This window comes from Macaca mulatta, chromosome 17, assembly GCF_049350105.2.
Source record: "Macaca mulatta isolate MMU2019108-1 chromosome 17, T2T-MMU8v2.0, whole genome shotgun sequence".
In the NCBI taxonomy this organism is placed as follows: Eukaryota; Metazoa; Chordata; class Mammalia; order Primates; family Cercopithecidae; genus Macaca; species Macaca mulatta.
In genome coordinates, this window is record NC_133422.1 from 30953598 (window position 1) to 30979096 (window position 25499).

Here is a 25499-nt window from a genome sequence, read left to right on the forward strand (position 1 = left end):
TTTGAGACAGAATTTCGCTCTGTTGTCCAAGCTGGAGTGCAGTGGCATGATCTTGGCTCACTGCAACCTCCACCTCCCAGGTTCAAGCAATTCTCCTGCCTCAGCCTCCCGAGTAGCTGGGACTACAGGTGCCCGCCATCATGGCCGGCTAATTTTTGTATTTTTAGTAGAGGCAGGGTTTTACCATGTTGACCAGGCTGGTCTTAAACTCCTGACCTCAAATGATCCACCCTCCTCAGCCTCCCAGAGTATTGGGATTACAGGCATGAGCCACCGTACCCGGCCAAAAATCATATTTTGACCATTGGAAATTAATAGTGTTAATACAATCTTTTTTCTTTTATTTCTAAGAAATTATTTTATTAGCATGAACATATTTGAAACAGGAGGGCTTGAATGTAAATCTGCCAAAGCAAACTAATTAATGAATAATTAAATGCAGACTTGTTCATGAGCTGTTAGGGGAATCATTGAAGGGAACAGTGTAACTATAACAAAAGAAACTAAACAAACTAAGAAAGTCACAGTTCAATGTAAAGAGGCAAGTTCATATAATTTAGAACTTCAATTTTTGTTTACAGTGGAGACTCACACAGATCCAGTGTATATAAAGTGCAGGTCAAGAGATGTGAATTGTCATCCATAGTCAGTCATCCACTCTCTCTCTATACGATGGTGCCAGGATATGTGGGTGAATAAAACAAGCATAATCTTTGCCCTTATCCATCTTCCAGCCGGCATGGAATGCATGCATTAGACCAATAGTTACAGGGAATTCATCCAAACCGTGTGAGTAGCAGGTGCTGCGGAGCCGTGATGCGCCCAGAGGCTTCTTTAGAAGCAGGTAACAGAAGGTCCTCTCCTCTTGCAGATAATTAAAGGGAGGCTTCCCAAAGAAGTGTTTTGTTTTCGTTTTTGTTTTTTTGAGACAGAGTCTCGCTTTGTCACCCGGGCTGGAGGGTAGTGGCAAGATCTCAGCTCACTGCAACCTCCATCTCTTGGGCTCAAGCAATTTTCCTGCCTCAGCCCCCTGAGTAGCTGGGATTACAGGTGCATGCCACCACACCCATCACATTTTTTTATTTTTAGTAAAGATGGTGTTTCACTATGTTGGTCAGGCTGGGCTTGAACTCCTGACTCCAGGTGATTCGCCCATCTCAGCCTCCCAAAGTGCTGGGATTACAGGCGTGAGCCACCGTGCCCAGCCAGAAGGTGTTTAAAGGAGAAAAAGGAGTTACGTAGGTGGTGGAGAACATTCCAGACCCGGAACAGCAGCCTAGAGTGGGAAAATGTTAGCAACCACCCAAAGGCAGGTGACCTTACAAGTAGTGGTAGGAGCTTCAGGCATTATTCTCAGGTGGGAAACCAGTGATGAAGTTTAAACAGAGTAGTGACATGGTTTGCATTTTAAAAAGCCACTGTGGCAGCAGTAGGTGGTAGATTGACTGGGAACAGAATGGATGGAGGGAGGTTGTTTAGGAGGCTACTGCTGGAGGCTACTGCTGGAGACCCTTAGAACGCTGACTTTGTTTGGACTGGGGGACAGCAGTGTGTGTGGAGACAAGTGGAGGAGATTTAAGATCTGTTTGGAGAGCAGGGGTCAGCAGCATTTGGTAACTAGGGTAGCAGTGACTCCCAAGGCTTCTGTGTGGAGCATGTATTGACTGGTGATGGCATTTCCTGAAACCTGGAGCACTGCTGAGAGAGCAGGGAGAGAATAGCACTGTGATGCGTCCCTGGGGTGGCAGCAAAGAGACAGCGGGCTGAAGAGTTACGGATCTCAGGAAGAAGGTGTAGTCTAGAGACGGAGGGCATTTAGCTTGACGAAAACCCTTGTCACTTCACGTGAACCTAGAGCAAAATGGAGCAATCAAAAGATCAGATACTGTATTCAACAGGCTCTTAGTCTCCTTTAGCCTCATGCTGGCCTGCAGATATTACCCTTGAGGGTGTGGTGTGACACTCCCTCTGCTGAGTTACCAGATCATACTCTGGAAAAGACAGACCCAGCAGTTTCCAACCCTGATTTTGTAACACTTCACGTGATCATTCACTTTTGCAAGGTATGTGGTAAAAGTCTCAAAAATATTAGTTCCCTAAGCATTTTGGTAATATATATTAAATTTCTAAACATATTTATACTCTCAGGTTCATTACCATGTTTGGGAGTCTCTTCTAACTAATTGGAAATGTGAACAAACTTGTGTGTGTAAAAATGTTCTTCTTGGAAAAATTTATACTTAAAAGTTGAGAAAAATCTAAAAATAGTTTAAATGAGATACATACGTGGGAGATATTAGCCAGCCACTAACAGTTATACTTATGAGAGTATATAATAGTATACATTGTGTAATTATGAAAACTTTTATTTTAAAAGTATTTTGGAAATTTTTTATTTCGATAAAATACATATAACCTGAACTTTACCGTTTCAGCCTTCTAAGTGTACAAGTAATGCACAAGTCAGTGACATAAAGTACATTCACAGTGTTGTACAGCCGTCACCACTATCCATTCCCAGAACTTTTTCATCATCCTGAATAGAAGGCCTGTGCCCACTAAAGAATAACTAGAAAACTTTATTTTTAAGAATTAAACCATTTTAATTTAAAAATTATTCTGTAGGTCATATTAGGGAGATCAAAGGAAGGGAGAAGCATAAAATGAAACGCTGAAAGGGATCGGAAAGATGGATTAACTTGAAATGAAGTCAAATGAAATGGAAGAAATGCTTTTTGTCATTTAAAATAGAAACACTGGAAAACCACAAGCATTGAAGCCCTGGGCTCTGCCCCCAGTGTGGGTTGGGGTATGAGGTGGGTGTCTGCACTGCCTGGAATGCAGGCTGGCTGAAGGTGGTTGACTTCCTCTGCTGCCAGAAATGTTAGGAGAAAGAACTATACAGTTCATCAGGAAGGCCTATGTGCAGAGAGCTGCAGGAAAAATTCCCTCAGAAGGGAGAGGCCATTTCCGTCAGCACCTCTCCTCACTGCATCTCTGACCCTTGGTGTCTTGCACAGCCTTCCCACCAGCCCCCATCCCAGGCTGTCCTGGATGCCTCCTGCTTATTGTCCTCCTATTCCTCTCTGTCATTCAATGCAGCAGATCAGTTGAGTAAACATTTATTGAGCACCTCCTGCATACCAGTCACTGTGTGCTGTGCTGGAATACAAAGGTACATAACCCAACTTATAATCCAACCAAGTTCAATATAGTGGGGTCTGTGTAACAATAGAGATATGCACAGAGACTGGAACCTCACCTGGATTGAAGGTGTTGGGAAGGCTTCCTGGAGGGAGAAAAAGTTACTTGGGTGATAAAAGGCAGGACAGGCATTCCAGACAGGGGAAGCAGTCACATATCCCGTAAGAGAGTGGCTCAACCAAACATAATGTGCATGCCCTTCTTGTTCTCAAAAGTAATCCATCATCTTACTGCTTTTTGGTGGGTAGAGTCTAAGTCTTATTTCATTGTGTCTGCCGAGCCTAGCACAGTTCCTCCACATAGAAGAGGCTCAATACATGCTTGTTGAACTGATTTGAAATGAATGCTGTGATTTATTATTTATGGGCCAACTTTCAAATGACCTCGTTGTTAGGACGTTTACATAGAGCAGGCATAGGACCCCAGAGTTATTTACCCCCTACATCATCCTAAACTTCTCCTTGTCTTGCAGCTTTTCCTTCTGTCTCTTCCACTCTGGGCCCTGGGAGGGCCTGATGAATATACCCTGACTTGCTTTAACCACATTATCTATTCCCCTTCCTAACTCTCTGTGTTACCAAAAACTCCCCTTCCTAGCCCTGGCCCCTTCTGGCCTGATATAATGTGGCAAAGCTAGAGACTGGTCTTGTTTTTAAAACCTTAATTGATCTCATGATGGCTGGGATAGCATAGAATAAGCTGGTCACTGCCTTAAGGCTGACTCAACAAAGGACATTGTCACAGAGATTGTATAGATGAGGTCTCCTGTACTGTAATCATAGCTGACATTTGTTGAGTGGTGCTTCCCATGTGCTAGGCACTGTTTTGTGTTGCTTATATATATTAACCCGTTTAATCTCAACAACACTGTGGGTTAGGTACTGTTATCATCCCTGTTTTACAGATGAGACTTACGAGGCACATAAACATTAAATAACTTGCCCAAGGTCCTATACCTAATAAAGATAGAGCTGGGATTTAAGACTAGATTCTGGTTCCAGAGCCTGTACACTTAAAATGCTATTCCAAACTTTCTCTTCTATCCCCATAAACTATCCTCATCCCATATTCCCAACAAAGAAGGCAGAGAGCTGGATCTTCATGGTGCAGTGTTTTTTGTTTTTCGTTTTTTTTTGTTTTGAGATGGAGTCTCACTCTGTTGTCCAGGCTGGAGTGCAGTGGCGTGATCTCGGCTCACTGCAACCTCTGCCTCCTGGGTTCAAGCAATTCTTCTGCCTCAGCCTCCCAAGGAGCTGGAACTACAGGCGCGCACCACCATGTCTGGGTAATTTTTGTATTTTTAGTAGAGACGGGGTTTCATCATATTGGCCAGGCTGGTCTCAAACTCCTGACCTCGTGATCCACCTGCCTCAGCCTCCCAAAGTGCTGGGATTACAGGCGTGAGCTACTGCACCCGGCCCCATGGTGCAGTGTTCTTAGATGTGTTCTTAGATGTGTAGGTGTATATTGGTCAGGGAAGTCTAAAGGTATCTGTCACCTGGGTCATGGTAAACCCTATTTCAATATTTCCATGTTGATTCTGAAAGGATGAACAACCCTTACAATTAAGTCTTTCTAACTGAGTCTAGTAAACCTTTCTAATCATTATTTTTACCAGTGCCCACCATTATTAAATCTGATCATGATGCCTTAAAGAACCTGAGCTACCCATTTCACATGTTATATAGGAGAAATCAAACACTTGCCACTTTTCTCTTATCTATCCCCCCAGTTGGAGTGGCTTAGTCAGTCAAGCAAGACCATCTCAGAGATTGTCCTTGACATGGATATTCCATGACCGAAAGACGTGAGCAGTCGAACACATGAAGGCATCACATTAACAATAGTAGTCAGCCAGGCACATTCTTCCCATGCGCTAGGGACTGTTTTGTGTGGTTATATATTAACCCATTTAGTCTTAACTCATTTAACCTAATTAACCCATTTAATCTAATATTAACCCATTAATAGATGTCACATGCCCGTTTAATCTGCCAAGAACAAAGCCAAGGGCATTTCTTTCATATTCTCACTCCTTCATTCAATCATTTGCCCATTTGTCGGGGCTTATTGAGTGCTTGCTGTAGGTAAGCCAGGCAGAATTCTAGGTTTTGGTGATCTCGTGGTGAACAAGCCACAGCTCCAGCCCTCCTAGAGCTTCTGTCTTACTGGGGCAGGAGACAATCAATTTAAAAAAAAAAAACAACAATAAGCAGGAGAGTGATGCGTGTAGTCAAGGAAGGTGTTTCTGAGGAGGTGACCTTTAAGCAAGAACTTGTGTGAAGTGGAGAAATGATCTTTATGTTTGCATTCATCTGCTCCTTCATTCATTCAGCTGACAATACAGTTTAACAGACAACACAGTGAGCGGCCTCACTGTGTTTGGTTGCTGCTGTGGGGAATGTTGGTGGTCGGGGGTGAGGGCTGGGCTGCTTGTGGTGGCTAACCACATAGGCACTGGGGGAAGCCATGTTTGTTCTTACACGGGCAGGAGTGTATACCAGCAGCATAGGGTGCAGGTTTAGGAAAACGCTAGGAAGCATAATCCAGAATAGTAGAGTTTGGGGTTCCTCCTCCCTCCCTTTTTGATCTTAAAAAAAATCTTACTAAGAAGAGTCATATGACAAATAAGAAAATATTCTCCTGAAACAAATGTATGAGAGAAACTTCCCTGAAAGCTCTTAAAGTATAGCACTTCATTAGAACAAATGGATAATCTAAATAAGAAAAATATCAGATTCCAACAAATGAGAAGCTATTTTATGTTCTTCTCAGAATACAGTATGTTTTAATAATGTAAAAAAATGAGTATTTCTGACGTTCTTAAGTATTTGCAGGCTTTGTGCTCATCTTATGTGGAAAAAATTATTATTGTTCTCAGTACATAAGGGTTTGATTTGCAAAGGGACTACCATAAAAAATCTATTATAATGTTTTATTGCCATACCACTAGAGTAATCCTAATAACCCACATCTGTACTGCACACTACAGTTTAGAGTGGTAGAGTGGTCCTATGTAATTGATCGAATTCTCACCACAACCCTATGAAGGTAGGTAATGGCTGGGTTGATGTTATCATTCTTAGTAATAGTCCTAGTGGTCATGGTGTTACCATCATCTGCGTTTTACAGTTGAGGAAACTGACATTTAAGAACATAAGTAGTTTTCCCGGAATCTGTAAATTAAAATTCCCAAAGAGCAAACATAATTTTAAATTCTGATAGTGTGGCCTAATTAAATCTGATATTCAAGAATAAAACATCTAATTGAGCATTTGTAAACCCCATTTCCTTCTCATCTGTCATTGTCAGGGGTGGGAGGTAGGCAGCAGTTAAGAAAATGTGGTTAATATTTCCCAACAGTGCAGTGTTTTCCATTCTTCTTAGAATTATGTCTCCCTTTTGAAGGTCAATTTATTGTCTTTTTTATTTTCTTTTGGTCTTTATAGTAATTGATTTTATGGTATATGAAATGTTGGTGAAAAATGCTTAAAGGGTGGGAATTTCCTTGGAGCCAATTTTTTTCTCTTTGGGTACTTATTTGTTTGTTCTTGCCACAAGAATTTATTGTGTGCCAGGAACTGCACTAGATCCTGTCTCCGCTGCATTCACATTTCTTTGGTGGGCAAGAGTCTTACCTTGTGACTGACGTCTGGTTGTGTCTGTCCTCTCAGGTGGGGTGACCGCTCTCTGTTGGGACCCAGTCCAGCGGGTGTTGTTCTCAGGCAGTTCAGATCACTCTGTCATCATGTGGGACATCGGTGGGAGAAAAGGAACAGCCATCGAACTCCAAGGACACAAGTAAGGCTGCTGCTGGTTTCATAAAGACTCTCAGCTGACAACTAGAACAAAGGAGTGCAGCTCAGTCTCTATGGCAGGGTCTTAGCATGGGAAGGAACATGGCGGGAACACAAATACTGGCCACTTTGATTTATAACTGTGTAAAACTGTGTTTATATACTTATACCCCATTTTATTCCACAGAGCGTCTGAGAGTGCTTACAAAAACCATAAAATAAAGTAACGGCAGTGAATAAATAAAAGATAAAAATTAGAACTGGGAAGAATATAGCAGTAAAACTTTGAGTGAGGAAAAAAAGAGCTTAAAAATACAAGCTGTGAAGGCTTAGAAAATTTATATAATTGAGTTCAAATGTGGCTTCAGGCTCCTTGGCAGCATACGGAAAAGAGAAGAGGTAAGATCCTTCACAGTACATTTTGTACTTGACCAAATATTTATTGAGTGCTTGCCTTGATTCATGTCAGGCTCTTCTTCCTTAAGGGATAGGTTTTAGGGGGCTGTGAGGAAGTACAGAGAAAGCCTTGCATTTCCTTGGAGCAGTTCTCAAACTTTGCTGGGCACAGAGAATCTCTGAGGAATTTGTGAAAAGATGCCCGGTCCCTGTCTGCTAAAATTCTGGTTGCCATCCAGAGCTGTGTGGATCTGTGCTTTGACAAGCTTCCCAGGCAACTCCCCAGTGGTGACCCTCAGCCCACACCCAGAGACGCCCTGCTGTCCCTGGGGGCAAAGCCTAATCTTTTTGCATAAAAGAATGTTAGATCTGCTTTACAACTCCAGTGCTCATCTGAATTGTTTTTTGCTTGTTAAGTTTTCAAAACGATCTTGAACAACCCTTGACAGCCATAAACAATTGTTTGTAATGCTCCTATGAATTAACCAGTTTTAAGCAACATTAGCTTTTCCTGTAAATCTGCTTGGAAACCCTAGTTTTAAAATATTCTCCTAAATAGTTAAATCTAGTTTGGAATTGTTGGACATAAACTAATTAAATTTTGGAGGACCCATGTACAAATAACTGTTTTAGTTTTAGAATTTAGTGTTAGAGAAATAGCTATTAAGCCCTTCTTTCTCATAGTGGAGAACAGAACAGCTGTCTGGGGTCACTCCTGGCTTGTGGGGCCACTCAGACCTTGTCATCAGTTCATTAGAGGAATCATTCCCTTATGTTTATCTTTATGACAAGAGAACACACATCCATGTCCTGTAGAAAGAGTTCACATCATCCATGTAAGAGAAGGAAAAAGGAAACCAGGGCCAGGTGCGGTGGCTCACACCTGTAATCCCAGCACTTTGGGAGGCTGAGGCAGGTGGATCACGAGGTCAAGAGTTCAAGACCAGCCTGGCCAACATGGTGAAACCCTGTCTCTACTAAGAATACAGAAAGTAGCCAGGCGTAGTGGCCCGTGCCTGTAATCTCAGCTACTCGGGAGGCTGAGGCAGGACAATCACTTGAACCCGGGAGGTGGAGGTTGCGGTAAGCTGAGATTGCACCATTGCACTCCAGCCTGGGCAACAGAGCAAGACTCCGTCTCAAAAAAAAAGAAAAAAAAAAAGAAGCCAAAGCACAGTTGTGTTTAATAACACTATTATCATCTAATCTACCACATAATTCCTGCCAACTTAGACTTTCTCAGAGAAGCGAAATGCAGGTTTTGAATGAAGATGCCTAATATTTACTGGACTCATTCAGTTTAACTCCTAACTGGTTTTATGTGTCCACAGTGGTTAATAAAGACTGCAAGCACTCTTGCACGATTTCATGCACCATATGCTGAACTGCAGCAGTGCTTAACACTAGCATCACTGTGTGCAGAGGGCCCTTGACCTGAATGGAAAATGTGGGTCTGGGAAACTTACCCCTATAGTTTGTTAAGAAAGGAAAAACTATAAAGTTTAGATAAGTCTCTCAGTTCCAGAAAAACAAAACTTTAACAAATAGGTCTTCCAGTTTCTAAGTACAGACTTGTCCTTTTAGAAAATGGAATAAACCCTGCTTGGAGTTATGCTGATAGAATCGTGCCCTTAGCACTTGCACAGGTAAGCAGGCAGGCTGCTGAGATGAGGAGCCACTAGGCAGAAGTGGTTTTACACAGGATGGAGGGCAGAAGGCCTTTGCCTGGTGCTTTATTCAATTCAAGCTTAGTAATACGTAAAGGAAGCTCTATGAGGGACTTCTTGTCATCAGGTTTTAACCCCGGGGAGTGGTGGCTCTGGTGTCACAGAGCCAGGAGAGGAAACTTCCTCAGCATCAATCAGTGTCACTCTGTTAGAGTGATCTGAATGCCAGGGTGGGGATAGAGAAGCCTCTGGAGCCGCCGGAAGTAGTGAGATGGCATGGAAAGAAGGTTTCGGGATCATCTGGCAGAAAAGGAGACCACTTTCAGGCAGGCAGGGAACAACTTTCGCAGCCGCCATTCCTTTATCCTGAAAGCCAGCTGCTGGCATCCAGTGATTCTCGTATTTGAGTAGCACCTAATATTTTGTGAAAGAACTTTCAAACCACACAGACTCCATTTAATCTTGGCAGTAACACTATAAAAGAGAGAGCTCGGATACCATTTTTAGAAGAGAATAGTGAAGTATTCAATATTAATATTCAATATTAAGCCCCAGCTGATAGCTTAGATCTCTAAACCTTAACTGAGTCCAGCAGGGAGCTGCTTAGCACCTTTGATATATCCAGCCCTCAGTAAGGCACTGGGGATACTAAAGTGAACATTTATTGACTAACACATGGTCCCCAACATGCCCGGTGATGTTTGCTGATGCTTAGGCCTCAAGGCTGCCCTTTGCTTTCCTACAGTTCCTGGTTTTCCTTCCACCCCCAGAGTGACTGATGGTGGCCCGAGTTCCAAATCGGGGACATAACTGGTGAGCCTGGAAACCGGGGAGAGCAGACTGGCCTCCCCAGGATAGGGAGACTGCCTTTCCTTGGTATGGAAATGTCCAGCCATTCTGTTGAGGGACAGCTGCACATGTCTTCTGTTCTGAGTTCCACAGCTTCTTACCATCCTTCAGCAACAGAAAATGTGACATTTTTATAACTAGCTCGATTTGGTGTGTAAAAATCCCATAAAGCAGAGAACGCTTTAGCACCAAAGAAAGTGATTGATGACAGTGAAACTCTTTCCAAGTCCAAGGGAAAAAAGCTAAGAAAGTATTCTTTTATATGGTATTATCTGCATTGGAAGCATTCTGGTGTATTTATTCCCTGTAGCAAGTGGATCGTGATTGTGTGCTGTGCTAGCTCTGTGGGAGGAAGGGCAAAAAAAAAAAAAAAAAAAAGGCTCCAGATTCCGGGACCAGTTATGTTTGCAAGCACCAGTTACTAGTTGGATGATTGTTAGCGAAACATAAACCTGGACACTTATTGTCCCATGCCTACCTTGTCATAGTTAATAACGGTACTTGGTCTTTTTAGATCCCTTTTAAATTCTTATATAATACTGTCATTTCATGACCAACTTCATGCCCATAATTTTTCTTTCTAGTAGTGTTTTCCTATCCTTCTAAGACTTGATGGTGATTTAATATAACCTGACTTGAAGCACCAATAAAGATCTTTGCTACTCCTCATATTGGAACCCTCTACCAAGACTGGATTCAGCGGCTTATGTGAGGCTAGGTCACAGTCAGGGCCCCTGGCACTTCCAGTCTGTGGATTTGCTTTTTCCTTCCAAAATCCAAGCTCTTGATTTCTCTCTTACTGCTCTTACCATGCATGAGAATTTTGTTATAAGAGTTCTCAAAACCTTTTGGTAAAGAAATAGGCCACTTGTAAATAAATACACATTGAGAGAATTTGTGCTTTTTCCCCTTGTATCGAGTAAATTGCATTGAAAATTATAAAAGGAGTAGTATTCTTGCATTCAGCTTCTGGGTTAGGGGACAGGAGGACAAGGATCAGTACAAATGACAGCTTTCTTTCTGCTCAAATCTGTGAGATTTAAGAGCATTTCCCACTGTGGTGCTAGGGAACTGTTAGGATAGAGGGAAAAAGATGGCTTTTTTATTTCTAACTATTTAGCTAAACACATAATAGATCAAAATACCAGCCATGAGAGTTTTCATAGAAGGTAGAATCTTCTCAAAGACAGAAGGGCTGGAAAATGTGGTCATTAGCGTGCAGGCCTCTGAGTCAGGTCAAACTGTATTTGAACTGGCCCTTCTGCCAATGGCCTGCAGCCTCAGGCAAGGCACTGCACCTCTCTGATCTTCAGTTTTCTCATCTCTAAAATAAGGACAAAATTGGAAGGAAAAACCCTCACAAGGTTGTCAAAAAATATAAATGATGTAATGCATGTAAAATAATCAGCCCAGGAGTACAGGCCTGGTAAATGGCGGTTGTTAAGATTACTCTTGGTAATAAAAATTCCAAGTCAAAAATCCTGCCTTGGGATCTGACTACTGTTTCTCTTTGTAGAATTTCCTAAGGAAATATTAACATATATTCAAAACTCAGTCAACACATGTTTACTGAGCTCCAGCTACAGACTTTGTGTTAGATACTCAGGACACAAAAGTGAGTTAGGAAATAGCCCTGCCTTTGTGGAGATGTGCTACCAGTATGAAAACAGGCAAAGGTGGCACCGTTCACCAATTTTACTGGAAAGTGGGAGGCCTCAGTGCGGGGGTGGGGGGTCACGCTTGGTTTGGATGTTAGATGAAGAGATTCTCATAGTTCTCAGGATTAGGAGGTTACCCAGAACAGAGAATAGCATGAACTAAAATACAGTGGGTTCAGGAAATACAAGTGGACAGAGGACGAGAGCCTAATCTAAACCTTCACCCTGCCACCAAACAGCAGAACATCACTGGTGCTCAAACCAGTGCCCCCAAACAGGGGTCCCTGAGTTCAGGTTTAGCCTGGCAGTGGGCCAAGGATCCCTGAGGAAGCAGATCCCTTTTAGGGTGCTTTGGCTTGGGATGACCCTACATAGTACTGTCTGGGAGACCTCACTCGCGTGGATTGCTCACAGCCTTCTCTGGTCCTTGGAGCTTGGAAGACCTATGCGTATAGGAGAGTGAGATCTCTGGTAGTAGAAGCATAATTAGATGCCCACTAAAAAACCTAAACTTTTCATCAAAGAAATGAACAATGCTATACATTTGAGTTCCCCTTACTCTTGAGGGATGAAGAAAGGCTTAAGTTGACTGTTGGGCAGATGTTAGCTTGTGTCTGAGATCTGTTTCTCTAAAAACGTAAGGCCTTCTCTACCCTCTCCATTAATAATCAGACACAGGACTGGCTTCATGGGCATGTGACCTGTGCAGTCACACAAGGTCCCATTCTTAGAAGGGCCTCACACTTGGTTTAATGAGCTGCTGCCACCATCTTGTAATTCTTAATCAAGTTTTTTAAAGGGACTCTGTATTTTCATTTTGCACTAGTCCCTCCAATTATATAGCTGGACCTGACAGACATATGTTGCTGCTAGGACTGGTGAGAAAGGAAATGAGGCCATCCCACTAACTGTAGTATTTATAGATGGCAGATCCTGGTGGTTGTGAAAAGTGGGGGTTTTGTGCACTTGTAAGAGCATTTGCAGTGCAGTACATGGTAGCACTTGTCCATGAAATAATGACCAGTTTTGAAATGCTTTCTAGTATAAATGCTACAGTGATGTCAGCTGAAACACAAATGTTAGAAGGTATCTTTTCATTCTTCATAACCCTTAACCTGTAAACCTGGGATGTTCCCTCACCTAGCTTTTAACTGCAAGGTGGTTATATTTTGAATCCCTAAATCAAGAAGTCTAGAGCAGCTTTATTGTCAAACTTGGAATCCAGCATTCATCACTGTGTTTCACTCTTCTATGTTGGAATATTAACAGTACTGGAGTCCCATAAATTATGTATTTGTTGCTGAATGTTGCTGCCAGCTATGAGTGGCAAAGCAGTTCCTTATGTAGCTTATTTTGGTTTTACAAGATCATTGATGTGTATCAAGATGCCTCAACAAATGAAATGTAGTTCAAATCATACAATTACGAGTCTGTGCAACTAGACAGATTTTTCTTGCCCTTGAGTGTCACAGTGGTGGCACTCTATACTTTAAAAAGTGTGAAAAAACAACCAGGAGAGATAGGGAAAACCCAATTGGCTTTTTACAAAATGAATACATGTCAAAGATTTTATATTAGGCATTAATTAATAATTAACTAACTGGCAGAGTAAAAGGTTACAGTCAGTCCAAAGGAAAATCCAAAGAGTAGACACATACATAGGCAACAGAGAATGTGAAAATGAATTTGTTAGCAGACGCACAGCTGGCTTCTCCCATGGGCAGGGTGGGGTGTGGGATTAGGTGTGTCTTCACTGGACAAGATTTGTTTGCAATAATATCAGTATTCTTTATAGAGTTGTAAGTAGATTAGTAAAAATACTAAAAGATGTAGTCCCCTGTAGAATCAGATAGCCCAGAAGAGTGTGCTAGACAACACCTGAAGTTCCGCTGAAAAGATGACCAGTGATCTCTTTTTACCCATTTCAAGTCTTTCTGAGTTTACCTGATTGTGCTTCCCCCCTCCTCCCCTGTGATCATAATAATCTCAGTGATTATCCTTCATCACAAAAAAAAAAAAAAAAACCAGGCTGGTCTCAGGAGGTTAGTCCTGATTATTTATATTGGTAGAGTAAAGAGTCTTAATGAACCATATAGGCCACTCATATTTGCTTTGCAAATCCAGAGCCACACAGTATCCAACAATTTTGTGTTAAGCCCACAAAATTCACTTCTACCTGGAAGTTTTTATAAAGAATCTTGCACTGGACTTTTCTTTTCTTTCTTTCTTTCTTTCTTTTTTCTTTTTTTTTTTTTTTTGAGACAGAGTCTCGCTGTGTCGCCCAGGCTGGAGTGCAGTGGTGTGATCTTGGCTCACTGCCATCTCCACCTCCAGGTTCAAGCCATTCTCCTGCCTCAGCCTCCCAAGTAGCTGGGATTACAGGCATGCGCCACCATGCCCAGCTAATTTTTGTATTTTCAGTAGAGATGGGGTTTCTTCACATTGACCAGGCTGGTCTTGAACTCCCAAAGTGCTGAGATTACAGGTGTGAGCCACCACTGGACTGGACTTTTCAGAGCCTCTAAAATTTGCCATACCAAGGCTAGAAAACTAAGCTCAAGAAACTCTACTGTATTTCACCTACAATACTTGCAACAGTTGAATTCCTCAAAGTTTCCACCATTTGCTAGGTTCTTGGCCTGGTACCTTCCTTACCAGTTGTAAGGCCAGGACCCTGCAAATCAGATACCAGGCCAGTTTTCCTGGGAAGGCTTTGTAAGTTGGCTCTATGAGTTCTTAAAGTGGCTAGTCATATCTGATTCAGTGAGCATCATTCTCACACATGACACTCCAGGTTATACAGTTGATTTGCCCAGTTATATCTTGCCAATAGATTCTCATTGAATCAATGCAAATAACTGTGTTTCCATGAAAATTAAGGCGTCTCTGTAACAGTTTTCTTAAATTCTGGGCAGTCAGTGAGAATTGGGTATCATTTCTTAAATGTTTTGATTTAACTTATAATACCAGAGTTTACGAAATTGTGGGTTAGAGATAGCTTTAAAATAAGAGAAAAGGCATCCTCATATATCCAGAAAATAGAACATTAAAACAACATCAACAGTATTCCAGACAAATAACCACAATAGAATTTCCCTGTTCTGTTCATTCAGTTCTATGAATGAACTGTAATTAATTCTTGTTCTGATGGTTCTTGGTTTAGCAGTTCACATTCATGAAGCCATCTGCATTCAGACTAAAAAGGGTCCAGAAATCCAAGGAAATCCTGACTCAATCCACTGGCACAGCTTAAAAATTATCTAAGCAATGTCAGCTCAGCGGCCTGTGCCAAAGAGTCTGTTCTTTGAAATATCAATATTTTAAAATACCTAGTACAAATAGTTCTTTTCCATGAAACTCTGAGGCTATCCTTTATTGAAGTCACAAACTCTATAGCAGGGCCTTCGGGCAAGGATCAGAATAATACAGAAATTATCTACAGATTATAGAGATTTTGTAACTTAAGGGTTAATTTGTAATTGTGACCAATGATATCAGAATGAGGGAAAGTAAAATTCCCCATTGGGATATGCTATATAACTATTTCCTAAGAATTGTGATCAGTATTTCCCCATGGGTAAAACATATTATAGACAATAATGACATCAGGAAATCTCCACAGTCTTCCAATAAAACATATAATTTCTGAAATACTAAGAAAATTTTTTACTTACTGACTTAACCTAGGGCCGGCTGAGCATCTCTTCTGATCTGACAATTATTCCCATTTACTCTTAAAATAGTAACACATCAAACAAATGCAATTATTTATAGCATTTCTTTTTTAAATTTTTTTTCCTTTTTCAGACAAGGTCTCACTGTCACCCAGGCTGGAGTGCAGTGGTATGATCACAGCTTGCTGCAGCCTCAACCTTTCAGGCTCAAGTGATCCTCTGATCTCAGCCTCCCTAGTAGCTGGGACTATAGGCGTGTACCACCACATCTGACTATTTTTTTAATTTTTGTAGAGACAGGGTCTCACCATGCTGCCCAGGCTGCTCTCAAATTCCTTGGCTCAAGCAGTCCTTCTGTCCCAGCTTCCCAAAGTGCTGAGATTACAGACATGAGCCACTGCACCTCACCACATTTCTCTTTTTGTAAGACAAGGGAGCAAGTCTTTATGATTTTCTAGGACCTCTTTGGGAAATCTTCAGGCATAAAACACATCCTAAAAATTTTATTTTTTCAAAACAGAGGTTCAGTTTGGAAAGGCAAAACCAGGGTTGTATATAGTAAGACATTCTTCTTCAAAGGGGTTAACGTGTTTAAGTTCCCTTGTCCATTGTTCCCTGCTCTCAAGGCCAGACTTCCTTACTCTCTGTGTTCCCTTGCCCTGGGAAACAACCTTCCTCTCAGTCTTTACCTATAGAGCCCACATTCCACATCTGCTACTCCCTCTGTAAATCACCCCTCCCGTTGCAATGCCCCCTACCCCCACCGCCAAAACTGTTTTCCCACCAGTGTAACCGCATCCCTGCACTTCTCAAGTTAGCCAACTGAGTTCAGCTTAGATTGTGCAGTCCAACTCTACCCAATGGAGACTGGACACAGCAGTAGGAGCCAATGCGTTAGGGATAAAGCCACTGTTTTCCTTTGTTTGGTGTGCTCTTGTGGTGACCAGACTAACGAGCAGCACCCTTCTGCAGAAGTAAACTTTGCCTTGCTGAGAAATCAACTGTCAGAGTGTTCATTTTATTTGTTACTTCAGGCTTTATTTCTAACAAGAGCTGTCAAGGGAATTTTAAGTGGGGGTAAGATAGGAGCATGGCTGCTTAAGAAGCAATACCTGGTTATCTGTATAATTAAAGCAGTAAAACATTTAAAAATAAGCATAGATGATAACACAATTTTAAATAATTTAAAATTCTTTTCACACGTGAGTACTTCTTGTTCTGTCTCTTTTTTTTTCTTAAGAGCATTAATCGAGTCAACATTAAAGTACTGAAAATAATTCTGGTGAGACATAGAATCTCTGCTAGCTAGGCAGATTCCACAGAAGGTAAAGAATATCCTTTCACATTGTAGGCATTAATCAGTAAACTAACGAAGCAAGCCATCAAAACTGAGGGAACTTAGCCAAAATTGTAATGCATCTTACAGCTTTTTTCCAGACTAAAGTATTGTAAGCCAAAGCAAGTAAAACTCGCTTTCCAAGTTTTGTCCTTCATTTTTCTCTTTCATATTCCAGAACAAATTGACACTTTAGTATTGCCCTTTTCATCTTCATTCTCTCAAAAGTATACAGTGGAGTTTTCCAGAAGCTACAAGAAGTGATATTATGATTATGATAAATACAGAAAGATGATTATCCAGCTCTCCTATTAAGTCAGATATTAGAAAGACTTGCAAAAATATTAAAGAATGTCATTTTTCTCATCATAATTTTTTGTTTTGGAAAATGTCTTTTTCTTTTTTTTTTTTACAAAATATGTGACATGTTAAAATGAAATGGATTCATCATTGCTGTTTTCAAATGAATTAATGTTTTTTAAATTTCTCAGTTTTATTTCCAAATACAGCAAACATTGATCATTGTCACTTATTAAACCAAAGCTCTTTGGTGTCCTCAAATAAGTTTTAAGAGTATAAAGGGATTGTGAGACCAAAATGTTCAAGAACCACTGCTTTGATACAAAGCTAACCTGTTTTTCTTTGAAAAACAAAAACCATTGTATTTCTTTTTCATTAATGCTCCTGGCATAATCTCAACCACCCATTTAAATTATAATAATTAACCAAAGAAACTAATTTATATTTCATAGAGAAAATTAGGAGGAGGGAGGATATGGATAAATCATCCCATATAATCATTTTAGCAGACTAGCAGAACTCATGAACACGCATTACTGAAATTTCCATAGTGACATAAGGCACTTTTACATTCCCTTAAAGTGGCAAAAAATGAACTCATGTATTGACACAACTCAAAGGTATAGCCTCGCTATAGCATAGAAACATAAGAAGCAAACATATGTAAACTTAATATTATACTTTATACAAAGTCACAGTATTCTAACTTATGTAGACATTATCTAAGTATCCAATGGTTATTGATTAGCTCAGGTTAACATTAGTCCATTTTGTTACCTAAGGATCTTGGAAATTATCTTTAAGTTGATATGCTACAAAATATAATTGCTATTCATATAAAAAAGTTTGTCAGAATATTCAATTCAGCTGAACACAATTTATATTTTTAATAATCTTAAACATTATGTATGAGCTCATTTGACCAGCTATCCTGAATAAATTTAGGATAAATAAAAATAAAATGCACACTTGTATTCTGTTCAACACTAATAAATCAGAGAAAGATGTAACATTTTAAAACCTATGTTACTAGTCTCATTTGCCAAATGAAACTTAATTTTATGAACTTGGATTCTTAAAATATTACTGAATTGGCTAGCAGTTTCTGTTAAAAGAATTTGTATGTTTAAGTCTAGCAGGTTCACAATATTAGAGGTTGATGTTCCGTGATTTTAGGAGGACTCAATTTAGAAAAGCACTTGTTTATCTCTATCAGACAATCAGAACAAGTTCTTTTAATTTAAAAGGTATCGTAATCCCATTTATTGACACCCTCTGGAAATAGGAAAGCATTCCACACACAGCAAGAGGTGAAGGCTCTTCTGGATTATAAACACAAAGACAGAGCTTAATAGCTTTAGGTTTTCAACTTCAGCCACAGATCAAGAATAAACAGAAACACACAAAAAATCACCAGTCCAGATATCAAAGAGCTGTTCTCCTTCCCAGTAGAACCAAAATTCTTCATTGATTTGAGCTCAAAATAGACAACCATACCAAAAAAAAAAAAAAAAAAACCAAGAAACTATATATCCTATTCTCTCACCCAACAAAGACAGATCTCTGTAATCCATTGTTAACAATCACTCAGACCATAAAACTAAATTCTCCATCATCTTTGCTGCCAAGAAGGAATAACTTGTCAGCCCTGCACAAACTAGAAAGAAAAATAAAACAGAATCAGGAGAGAGAGTAAAAACTAGAGAAATGGAGAGCCTGTGAAATTCAGGTCTGTTACTACTATGGATTCACTCTGGGAGCCAAGAAAAGGCACGGCTGGTCCTAAGCCACTTGTGAGATACACACCTGAGGCAACACAGTTTACCTGGCTGTGTCAGGTAAATCCGGTGGGCATCTCAACGGATGACCTCCAAAACTCTTCAAGGATAATTTTGTAAAAGGGAAAATCATGACTCTTGAACAAATATAAAATGAACATATGCTATAGATTTTAATTACTTGAGGAAGGAGGGAACCAGTAAGAAGTTACAGTCCATTCAACAATCAGCTTTTTTCCTTAAGTGTTGTAACTGACAGATTACCTCTTCCTGGGGCCTGAACATGTCAAGGAGCATTCAGACTTATTTTAAATCCCGGATACTCTTCTGACCTTTAGCATGCTGAAAATTCCATCAGGTTTCTAAGATCTACACTTGGGGCTCAGAGTGAGTGAGCACGTTGGCTGACTTTGCCGAGGTTTCTGCAGCGAGGCTTTGCATTTGTTCTCCTAAACTGTCACTAACCCTTGGTTTCTTTCACAGCGACAAAGTCCAGGCCCTCTCCTATGCGCAGCACACGCGACAGCTGATCTCCTGTGGCGGTGATGGTGGGATTGTCGTCTGGAACATGGACGTGGAGAGGCAGGAGGTAGGTGGCACAGCAGGGTGGGGTGGGCCTTGTGGTTCTGGCCCTCCTCCCTTCCTGCTTATTTCTTATTCCTTTATGATTAAACCATGAAATAAGGCATGTAACGTCAAAGAATTATAGCATAAAAGGAGTTGTTTGGGTTGAGTTTTTTTTTTCCCCCCTCACAAGTTGGCATGTAACATTCCTGTGATGGAGATTTCGTAAGAATTTTGACTGAGACTAAGCTGTTTAAATCTGTTACACCATTCACAGCAAAAGTACAGGTTAGGAAAAGAAATCATCTACTTCCTGGTGATTAGTCCTTTGGTATACAATGCCCTACAAAAACAGAGGACTCACGTGATTTATGTCATGGAAGAAAATAGTGGCTAAGATGAAGCAAGAATCCTTAGTTTGGTATTAATAGAAATACTAGAAATAATTATTTTGTACTTTGTAAGTCATGTTCTAAATAGTTCTCCAGATATAAATATATCCTTAGTTTTTTAGCACATATTTACATGTTATCAGAACATTCTTTTTTATGAGCTTTCACTTTAATCTTGGAGCATCTTAACAAATATGTTTCCTGCATGTCTCCTTTGACAAGTACTTTGAAGTTAACCATTTTCCCATTACATTAGAATTATTCTGGGTAGACTTTCCCTTTGACAATGCACATTCTTATAATTAATTTCTTGCAGGATACAAGAATTACATAGAAAAGAAACACTTTAAAAAGACAAAAGTCTCCTACCTTCTTTCCATGCCCTCACCCCAGTCTCATTTCAAGAGAGTAGTTGCTATTACCCACAATGTAATGCCTTACTCAAATGCCAGTAATTATATGCTTAAGAAGATTAAAGCTTTATTTGCTCAGATCTTAAGTCCATGGGAATTCTATTAGTAACTAATCAAAATGATCATTACTGTTAGAAGGTGGGGAATTATAGAACATTGCTTTTGAAAACTATACTTGGCATCATTAATACAAAGGCTGGAGATGTTTGCAATGAGTGCCAGTCATGCTAACCATGTTCCCGCATGGCTTGTGATTATGTCCTGGGTTGGGTTCTGCATGTCAGCCTGCTTTGGGTTAGGGACAGTCACACCTGGTCTTTCCTGACTTTTTTCTGGACCCACCTAACCAAACCAGGGGAGGGGAGAAGGACCCGATTCTTTTCCCTTGGCGCATGCAGCCTGGACCCTTTATGGACAGAGGCCAAAGGAGGATAACAGTGTGGTGTCCAGAGATGAAACCAAGTGGTTGATGGGCAGTTCTTTGAGCAACCTTGTTTATGAGCCTCTTGATGTGCAGATATAAAGGCACCCAATACTATTGACTAATTTAAAATCTTAGTGAGTCAACACTCTAAATAAGCAATGGAGATTGTTCCATTCATTTTTTTTGCAAGTATCATTTTTATAAACATAAATTTCCTGAGATTTTTGTTTTAATCTTAGCCTCTATGGAGCTGCTTCCTAGTTATGATAAGTGCTGTGTAATGCTCACCTTGGGAGGTCTGCGACATATAATGAAATCGTCTCTAACCTGAAGTACTGACAGACTTTCTGAAAGAAAAGGCTTGTAGGAGGAAATTTCAGAATTCTATTAAACGGTATAAATCGTGAAATTATAGTTGATATATGCTAGAGCATCAGTGCTGGGTATTTTAGAAGGAATGGAGTCATCATTGGCTAGTGTTCTCAGTGAAGGATTGATGGAGGAACATTGTGCTGAAGGATCAACAGGGTCTGGATATGCTCTGAGCAGGAGCACCTGGGCTTTGCAGGCTAAGAAACAGCAAGAGTAAGGACAAGGTGAACACGATAGGTTGATGCGGTGCATTAGTGCTCATGAGCAGTTTAGAGCAGCAGTCAGATGAGAGGATGGCAGCTAGCTGAAAGATAAGGGCAGACAATGGAAGACCTTGAGTAGCTGGATGTAGATCGAGCGACATCTCATAGGTTGAACAGGTGTCTTATACAGTTAAGAAAATCCATTTTTGTTTTGTTAACTTTTAGCATTTTTTATTTTTATTTTTTTTTTAATTTATTTATTATTATTATACTTTAAGTTGTAGGGTACATGTGCATAACGTGCAGGTTTGTTACATATGTATACTTGTGCCATGTTGCTGTGCTGCACCCATCACCTCGTCATTTACATCAGGTATAAATCCCAATGCAATCCCTCCCCCCTCCCGCCTCCCCATGATAGGCCCCGGTGTGTGATGTTCCCCTTCCTGAGTCCAAGTGATCTCATTGTTCAGTTCCCACCTATGAGTGAGAACATGCGGTGTTTGGTTTTCTGTTCTTGTGATAGTTTGCTAAGAATGATGGTTTCCAGCTGCATCCATGTCCCTACAAAGGACACAAACTCATCCTTTTTTATGGCTGCATAGTCTTCCATGGTGTATATGTGCCACATTTTCTTAATCCAATCTGTCACTGATGGACATTTGGGTTGATTCCAAGTCTTTGCTATTGTGAATACTGCCGCAATAAACATACGTGTGCATGTGTCTTTATAGCAGCATAATTTATAATCCTTTGGGTATATACCCAGTAATGGGATGGCTGGGTCATACGGTACATCTAGTTCTAGATCCTTGAGGAATCGCCATACTGTTTTCCATAATGGTTGAACTAGTTTACAATCCCACCAACAGTGTAAAAGTGTTCCTATTTCTCCACATCCTCTCCAGCACCTGTTGTTTCCTGACTTTTTAATGATTGCCATTCTAACTGGTGTGAGATGGTATCTCATTGTGGTTTTGATTTGCATTTCTCTGATGGCCAGTGATGATGAGCATTTTTTCATGTGTCTATTGGCTGTATGAATGTCTTCTTTTGAGAAATGTCTGTTCATATCCTTTGCCCACTTTTTGATGGGGTTGTTTGTTTTTTTCTTGTAAATTTGTTTCAGTTCTTTGTAGGTTCTGGATATTAGCCCTTTGTCAGATGAGTAGATTGCAAAATTTTTCTCCCATTCTGTAGGTTGCCTGTTCACTCTGATGATAGTTTCTTTTGCTGTGCAGAAGCTCTTTAGTTTAATTAGATCCCATTTGTCAATTTTGGCTTTTGCTGCTGTTGCTTTTGGTGTTTTAGACATGAAGTCTTTGCCCATGCCTATGTCCTGAATGGTACTACCTAGGTTTTCCTCTAGGATTTTTATGGTATTAGGTCTAACATTTAAGTCTCTAATCCATCTTGAATTAATTTTCGTATAAGGAGTAAGGAAAGGATCCAGTTTCAGCTTTCTACTTATGGCTAGCCAATTTTCCCAGCACCATTTATTAAATAGGGAATCCTTTCCCCATTTCTTGTTTCTATCAGGTTTGTCAAAGATCAGATGGCTGTAGATGTGTGGTATTATTTCTGAGGACTCTGTTCTGTTCCATTGGTCTATATCTCTGTTTTGGTACCAGTACCATGCTGTTTTGGTTACTGTAGCCTTGTAGTATAGTTTGAAGTCATGTAGCGTGATGCCTCCAGCTTTGTTCTTTTGACTTAGGATTGTCTTGGAGATGCGGGCTCTTTTTTGGTTCCATATGAACTTTAAAGCAGTTTTTTCCAATTCTGTGAAGAAAGTAATTGGTAGCTTGATGGGGATGGCATTGAATCTATAAATAACCTTGGGCAGTATGGCCATTTTCACGATATTAATTCTTCCTATCCATGAGCATGGTATGTTCTTCCATTTGTTTGTGTCCTCTTTTATTTCACTGAGCAGTGGTTTGTAGTTCTCCTTGAAGAGGTCCTTTACATCCCTTGTAAGTTGGATTCCTAGGTATTTTATTCTCTTTGAAGCAATTGTGAATGGAAGTTCATTCTTTTAGCATTTTTTAAAGGTATATATTGTATATAATATTCTTGGTAGAAAAGTTACAAAGTGCTCATTAGTAAATAGAAAAGATGTCAGTTACTCATACTACCACCACCCAGAAATAGCACTCTGAACATGTTGGCATACATCCTTCCTAACATTTTTCTCTACACATAACACGTATGTAAGACTTTTTTTTTTTTTTTAACAAAAAATAGAATCACAAACATGCTGACTTATTTTTTTTCCGCTTTATCGGTCCTTAACTCCCAAATGCCTCCTCATGGATACCCACTGTGATGCATTTAATGTGTGTCCTGAACACACATGCTTCCTTATAAAAGGGGTGTGTGTGTGTGTGTGTGTGTGTGTGTGTGTGTTTTAAAGTTTACATAACTCAGCTGGGCGCGGTGGCTCACGCCTGTAATCCCAGCTTTTGGGAGGCCAAGGCGGGTGGATCACTTGAGGTCAGGAGTTCGAGACCAGCCTGGCCAACATGGCGAAACCCTGTTTCTACTAACAATACAAAAAAAATTAGCCAGGCATGGTGGCAGACGCCTGTAATCTCAGCTTCTCAGGAGGCTGAGGCACGAGAATTGCATGAACCTGGGAGGCAAAGGTTGCAGTGAGCCAAGATCACACCACTGTATTCCAGCCTGGGCAACACAGCAAGACTGTTCCAAAAAAAAAAAGTTTATGTAACTGATGTACTGTAAGTCTAGTTCTAGTTCCAACTTTTGCCATTGAACCCTTTTGAGCTCTACCATCGTGCTGTTTCTTGTGGTGCTTCTGCACAGGACCCCATCATGTGTACCAGTCACATTTTACTTCTCTGTTTCCCAAGCAAAGGGCATGTAGACTGGCACAGACTCCCTGGTACCACACACAATGCCCAGATGACCTTCTTGTATGTGTCCCCTCACAGACCTGCACTGTGTGAGACTCTCAGGGCCATAAACCCAAGAGTGGGATCAATTGAAGGTATATTCTTGATTTTGCTAAATGCAACCAAACAGCTGTACTCATTTATACTTCTAATGGAGAACAGGGAGTTTTCTGACACTCCACATCCTCACCAGTAGCAATTGTTCCCTCCCTTTCTGGTTTTGCCCTTTTGGAGACAGAGGTAAAATAGTATCTCATTTTTATTTGCATTCTCTGCTTAACGGTAAATTTGAGCCTCTCCATATATGTTAGCCATTCAGACTGCCCTGACTGTGAACTGCATGCTCATATCTTTTGTATCTTCTGCCCGTTTCTCAACTGTTTCTTGTGATTTCCATACTGATTTTCCAGGGGTTCTTTGTATACAGTAATTTGCAGGAGTTGTTAGTTACAAAACTTTATAAATATCTTCTCCTAGTCTGTCTTAACTCCGTGCTATGATACTGTTTAATAACCTGGGGGTTTTGTGCTAGTTTATTATATATTGAACGTGTTCCATGTCTTTAAATATTTATTTGTTTTTACTTCATAATTTTAATGGTAATAAGTTAGTATTCGAGAAATTGTTTCACAAACAAACATTAATCCTGCCCCCTCCAGCCTCATCCCTCGTTTTCCCCATCTGCGCTCCATCCATCCCCAGGTCTCAGTTGTCTTATTTGTCTGAGAACCTCAGCCTGGGTCAGAGGCTCTTGTGATCCCTCTGCCAAAGCACTCTGTGCTTCTCCCTCTTGGGCCTTCACACACTTATGCTTATGCAAATAATTATTAATCATATTTTCATGATGGTGGAGATTCTTATTCACCACTACATCCCATCCCCAGGGCCTGCCACAGAATAGACATTCGGTAAATGTTTTTTGAATGATTGACAGAGAAATCACACCTCTTATAAACACATCCTGATTGCTCCGTAAGTTTCATCAGGGTCAGTGGTTCCATTGTCCTCACTGCTGGCCACACTGACCTGTTCTGTGCTTTATTTGACAAGACCCCTGAATGGTTGGACAGTGATTCCTGCCAAAAGTGTGATCAGCCTTTCTTCTGGAACTTCAAGCAAATGTGGGACAGTAAGAAAATTGGTCTAAGACAGGTGAGTGATATGGATGCTTCATCAAAATGTAATTGTGTGGAAATAGCTCAACCATGTGATCTTAGAAGAAATAACACCCCTGGGTGGGAGTTGTGGTGAGGGTAAATTATGATCCTGGAGTCACCTTGTGATTGCACAGTAATTTACTCTGTTTGTCTACCGTAGCTCATTCCTGCTGGATTCAGTTTCTGTAGTGGCTGGTTCCCAGTAAGCAGTTAGGGATGTGATGTTAGAATTCTAGTGGCCTCTGTTGCAATACACCTTACAATTAGAGGTGTCATGCTTAGTTCGTATGGATACCAGACCATGAAATTATATAAATTATATAAATGGTGTTTCTCTCTCCTTAATTATTTTACTTTCCCTCCTTCTGATTACGTTTGGTTATGTAGATCTACTTATAAT

The 25499-nt window shown here is 40.5% G+C and overlaps 1 protein-coding gene across 3 annotated transcripts in view; it reads left to right on the top strand.

Moving 5' to 3' along the window:
* Positions 1–25499, top strand: part of WDFY2 (WD repeat and FYVE domain containing 2) — a 176997-nt gene that overhangs the window by 140578 nt on the left and 10920 nt on the right. For all 3 annotated transcript variants that reach the window (XM_077973835.1, XM_028837568.2, XM_077973834.1), the window contains 3 exons: positions 6879–7005; positions 19143–19248; positions 24993–25094. In XM_077973835.1, the coding sequence (XP_077829961.1) occupies positions 6879–7005; positions 19143–19248; positions 24993–25094 (335 nt within the window). The remainder of the gene's footprint in view (positions 1–6878; positions 7006–19142; positions 19249–24992; positions 25095–25499) is intronic.